Consider the following 5,079-nt stretch of genomic DNA (forward strand, 5'->3'; position numbering starts at 1 on the left):
TGCCCTACTGGCAGTGAGCTTTCTAGTTCAGTCCTCCTGACACCAAAGTTCTGGGAGTAGTCATGGTCACAGCTGTTCCTAATGCTGCCTTTCTGTGCCAGCTGAAAGTGGCCCTGCGTAGGGAAAAAAGCTGGTGAGCTCCAGCTGTATTGTTCACCCACATCTGCAATCACAAAGATGCAAGAATTAAGGTTGCTCAAAGGTCTGGTCACCTGCCACCTGCCTGGAAGCAAGCTACAGATTTCTACAAACAGGTTAACAGACCAAAAGCTAAAGTGCATCCATAAAATGAACATTTATTTACTGCCTCAAATCTATGGCCTGATACCACCTATTAATGTCGGTCAGGACAGGCAAGGATATACTGGAGGACTATTACAAATACCACCTCCCAAGTCAATACAGCCCCACTCTATTGATCTAAACAAAGAACCACTCATTTGGTAGAGGAGATTTTGTTCTGCCTGCCCCAAAGAGGTTCTCATCTATGCTAGTCTGGCAGGATTAGTTAAAATTAGCCCAAGACTCAACCGTTCCCTTGCCCTATTTATCCTCTTGGGACTTGTAAGCAGTCACCGAGTAGAAGTCACTCAATTACTAAGGTAAGAACCAATTAAAAATGTAAATAAAAAGCAAGGGAAGTTTTTAATTCTATAGTACACCTTGCCATACACAGCCAGCCTTTTAGTAAAGGTGTGACAAGAATTAGTCTTCCCTTTGTGCTGAAATCCTCCCACCCCTGGATGAAGAGCAGGCAGAGTCCCTGAGGGTCAGGCAAGGGGTGGGAAAGGGAATCCACACAAATCCATGCTCCTTTTGTGATGGCAATGCATAAAGGAGTGTTTGCCAGGTCAGCTTCCACTTGGGACGTTCAGAGGAAGCAATGTATCCACCAGTAAAAGCTCTTCGTTTTCTTTTAAGGGTTGTCCAAAGCTCAGATACACACTTTCCAGTGGAAAACATACTGCCCAGCCCCAAGGGGACTGTGCACAAACCTAACAATGCTGAGGTGGTTTCCTACCAGACAGTTCGAGTCCACATGGTGAAGCCTAGAAAGCAGACTCCTGGTGTTTGCTTCCTCTGCTGGTTCCTCTCCTCATCACAATGGACCAGGTACTTTAGCAGGACAAGAGGCTAGTGTGGGGGCTGACAGAAAAGGGAGAGGGGGGAGAACCCCAGAATATGAAGCCAAACTCCAAACTATACTCTGCTAATCAGTTTTTTGATCAAAAATTCAAAATAGAGAAAACCACAAAGTACAAAAGCTTTTCTGATGCTTTTCATTATCACAGAACACGCCACCTGTAATGTGTGCAAAGAGGAAATGAAGGGTGGTAGGAGAGAAGTCGAGTTGGGAAAGGCTGGGTGGTCATTTTACTTCTTCTTCTTCTTGTCCTAGAAATGAAAAATCACCCAATTTAATTTTAGGTATCTGTCAAATTAAAACTTAAGTCAGCCAATATTGCTGCCTTCGGTTATAGGTTAGAAGGGTTCAGTACAACACAAAGGAATGCGAAATACTCCATTAGCTCAGCAATCTCAATCTTAACTATCTTTCACTAGTGGCTCCCAACGTTGCTAGAGTAAGAGAGACATGAAATGAGTTAGCAGCATCATGTCCCTCCCCTACTATTTATTATGTGAGCTGCATGACTCTCACCTAAGAGTCAAACACGAGACCAACCAAGACAGTCAACTTTCCCTAAGGTCTGGTAAGTGCTACACTCTGAAGGAAGGAAATGAATCCTGGCATAAACTAACACTCAGAAATAGTTTTGTGGGATTCTTCATTCAGTCTTACAAATGAAAGTTGCTTTGATTTTCTAAAAATGTGGTACCAACCAGATAACCACCAATTCCATTTATTCATTTAATTCTACCACCACTCCCCAATGTCTATTTTCTCCTGTGAGGGTCTGTAAAGCTAAGTTCATGCTTTCATTTGTTCATCCCCTGCTGGACTGTATCACATCTGTCACTTATCCTTTACGAAATGCTAGGGGAGGGGATCCTGGTAACGAATAGAAACATATTTACAAAAGCTGACTTTCAATATTGCACCATGGAATATCTTTTTCTGAGTCATAACAGTCTTTGTTATTACAGAGTTGATTATAAGTCAGTGACCAACAGAACTGCCCCTTTGGCTGCCGGCTCTCATCTTTTATGGGAATAGACTGCTAGGATTTTCTCCAGCACAGAGCTGAGTGGGTTGTAAACATTCCAGTTTGCAGCCAGGGGTTAAGAGTTGTGCTACCATCGTTGCCAGCAAACTATCTTTATAGTCTTTTAAGTCATTTAGTAGACTCTGTTTTAAGTTCTTTTCCCTCTGATGCTAATCTCAGTATTCACAGTTGGTTGATTTTTTTTAAAAAAAAAGTTGACTGACTCCACTCCTTTGTCTTCATCAACTAAATCATCTGACTTGCTTCTTACCCAGTGATTTGCCTGTCTTATAGCTACCCTTGCTCTACACAAAGATTAGACACTTTCATATTTGAAACTAACAGAGATGCTGAGCTCAGAGGCATTCTATCATCTTAGCTGGTGGGATGACTGACCTTCTCATTCATAGCCAGGATCATCATGAGTTTTTTGAATAGAGTAACAAAATCCAGGAAGAGGTCAACACAGTGCCTGAAAGAGAAAGATCAGGTTATGAAATAGGCTTCTTCTTCTTCTTCTTCTTACTGTATTTCCAAGTCCACAAAGGTGCAGAATAAAATCTCACCCCTAGCCCCATAGTCAGCTCCTCCAAGTCTTCCGAGTAAGTAAAAATCTGGTGTGTGAGAGCCTTTTCAATTCTGAAGTTATGTAGCAATTTGGAAATATGCTTGCAAACCTGAATCTATTGCTAACTAGTTATGAGACTTGACGAGAACTGTAAAGGATTACTACACTAAAACAAAGCAAAACCATAAGTAAAATCTAAAACAAAAATGTACTTATACATACCTTCTTTTCATTGTCACAAGTTCAAAGAACAGAGAAAATAAAGTGAAAAATTCCTATTCCTTTTATCCTGCCTAGAAATAATCTATATCTATCTATCTACCTACCTACCTACCTACCTACTTACTAAAAAAATGTTTCTTTCAGGAATTGAGGGAAAGTATGCTACTTAACAGTTTTAAAAACCTACCACATATATTTCCAAATCCTGACTATTCAAGTTTAGCCAGAGTTACCTAGTCTACTCTTAACTCCTACTGGTAAGTACAGTAATATGGGTTAGGAAAAGATTCAGAAAATAGTCGGGGACTAAAATAGCATCCCTTTTCGCTCACTGAAGACCAATTCTCATACTCACCAGATATAATCCTTGTCTCCATTTTCAGCCTTTTCAATAATGAGTTGAGTATCAAAAAGGACGAAGCCACACATCACTACCAGCCCCATATACAAGTTTGCCTAATTAAAGAAAAATGAAATTACCATGTTTGATGCTCTAAAGAAAAAGATATCCTTTCTTCTATTTCTTAGCTTCCGAAGTTTATCAAAATTCTAACCCCGAGAAAAACCCCAAAACTAACTTTACGAGCATTAACATTAATAGGAACTGAAGTCTAGGGTGAAGATTGCCACATTGTATTTCCCCTAGAAACAATTCTACATTCATCTTTTTAGATCACTGGAAGAGCTTTGCCCATTTTAATAAGCCATTAAGAATGGCCCTTAGAGGGAGCTCTGGTGGCCTAGTGGCAAGAAGCTGCACTGCAATCCCAGAGGTACACAGTTCTAACCCACCAGAGGCTCTGCTGGAGAAGGAGGGGCAATCTCCTCCTGTACCAGTCAGATCTGATTTGATGGTACACACACACACAAATAATAAAATAAAGACTGGCCTTAGATAAATATTTTCTTTTCTCAACAATAACTAATCCCTGTTAAGTATGACTTATCGCAGTAGAGGTTCCAGTTTTGTGGGGAGACATGAACAGTATTGCCCAAAAGAAGGTAAGCACATCCCTGCTTTAATGCATCCTGCCTCAGTTAAACTGGGGGTGGGGGTGGGGTGGGCGGCGGCAAAAGGCAGTAAATGCTACTGCAAAAGTTACATGCAAAGTCTCACCTGGAAGAGCCAAATGGATCCAAAGAAAAGGTTGCCCAGGGAGGACAAGACCAACAGGCTCAAAGCTGACATCAAGACACCTGTAAAAGAGGAATAGTAAAAGGTGTAAAAAGATAATAAAAAGCAAGAAAAGTATCCATTAAGGCCATTTCCTTTTCGTATTTCTATCCCAACCCCATCCTCCTAGAAAAAACTCTGCAACCCAAGAGCCAAAAGTCATCCAGGGCTCAGAGTAGTCCTAGAGAGGACTCTGGACAGCATGCCAACTCTCTCCCACACTTACCTCCTAGGAAGAGGTAGGTACGGCGTCTGGCATAGAGTGCGCTCAGGGTGAAGCAGGTGAAGATCATTGCTGTGCCCATGAAAGCAGTGGGAAGGATGCTATTAAAGAAAAAAGCCCAATGAACTGATACAGTGTAGTATTATTATTATTATTTTTAATTTTAGAGGCATTATTCACAAAGGTAAAAAGTCATAAGAGGGCACAAAAATAATTACCTGGGGTTGATAGAAATGCATAACTCCAGGGCAGGGCCCAGGCCAACTCCTAGAAAACAAAACATATGACTACATCAGCCATCAGTGACTAGTGAAGAGAACTCATCAAAAAGCTGATCATTAATAGAGTAAGTATAAGCATGCACCCAAAAACAAACAAAATATGGACTCCTGAGAGCTGTTCAACTCAATTTATTTACAGACACAGCTGCAAAACTTTTTAGCCTCAGAAAGTCTGTACAGACATGTTAAAAATAAAAGGCCAAAGCAAAGATGGCATACCAAATATTTACAGCTACATTAAAAGGCTGCAAAGTTCTGAAGAAATGGGCCAGATCAGAGGAGAAAAGGACAAAGAGTAAAGCAATGCCTTGTGGCCAACAAGCTACTAGCCACACAGGACTGAATCTCTTTGTGGCAAAAAAGGTCAGACCGGTTTGGCAGGGGCAGCTGCCAACTAGTGATACCCTGCTCCAGCTTCAGTACTTCCTCCTCTGGCTACTCATCTC

At 41.2% G+C, this 5,079-nt stretch overlaps 1 protein-coding gene across 1 annotated transcript in view; it reads right to left on the reverse strand.

Moving 5' to 3' along the window:
* Window positions 1–1,266: 1,266 nt before the first annotated feature.
* The window catches only part of TMBIM6 (transmembrane BAX inhibitor motif containing 6), a 7,243-nt gene continuing 3,430 nt past the window's right edge, over window positions 1,267–5,079 (reverse strand). The window contains exons 4-9 of the mRNA XM_006900256.1: window positions 4,571–4,619; window positions 4,356–4,453; window positions 4,073–4,152; window positions 3,311–3,411; window positions 2,562–2,637; window positions 1,267–1,395 (exon numbers count right to left, since the gene is read on the reverse strand). Coding sequence (XP_006900318.1) covers window positions 1,375–1,395; window positions 2,562–2,637; window positions 3,311–3,411; window positions 4,073–4,152; window positions 4,356–4,453; window positions 4,571–4,619 — 425 coding nt within the window. The 3' untranslated portion in view covers window positions 1,267–1,374. The remainder of the gene's footprint in view (window positions 1,396–2,561; window positions 2,638–3,310; window positions 3,412–4,072; window positions 4,153–4,355; window positions 4,454–4,570; window positions 4,620–5,079) is intronic.

The sequence above is a fragment of the Elephantulus edwardii genome, unplaced genomic scaffold (assembly GCF_000299155.1).
Source record: "Elephantulus edwardii isolate Elephantulus edwardi_28Jun2011 unplaced genomic scaffold, EleEdw1.0 scaffold00278, whole genome shotgun sequence".
Classification (NCBI taxonomy): Eukaryota; Metazoa; Chordata; class Mammalia; order Macroscelidea; family Macroscelididae; genus Elephantulus; species Elephantulus edwardii.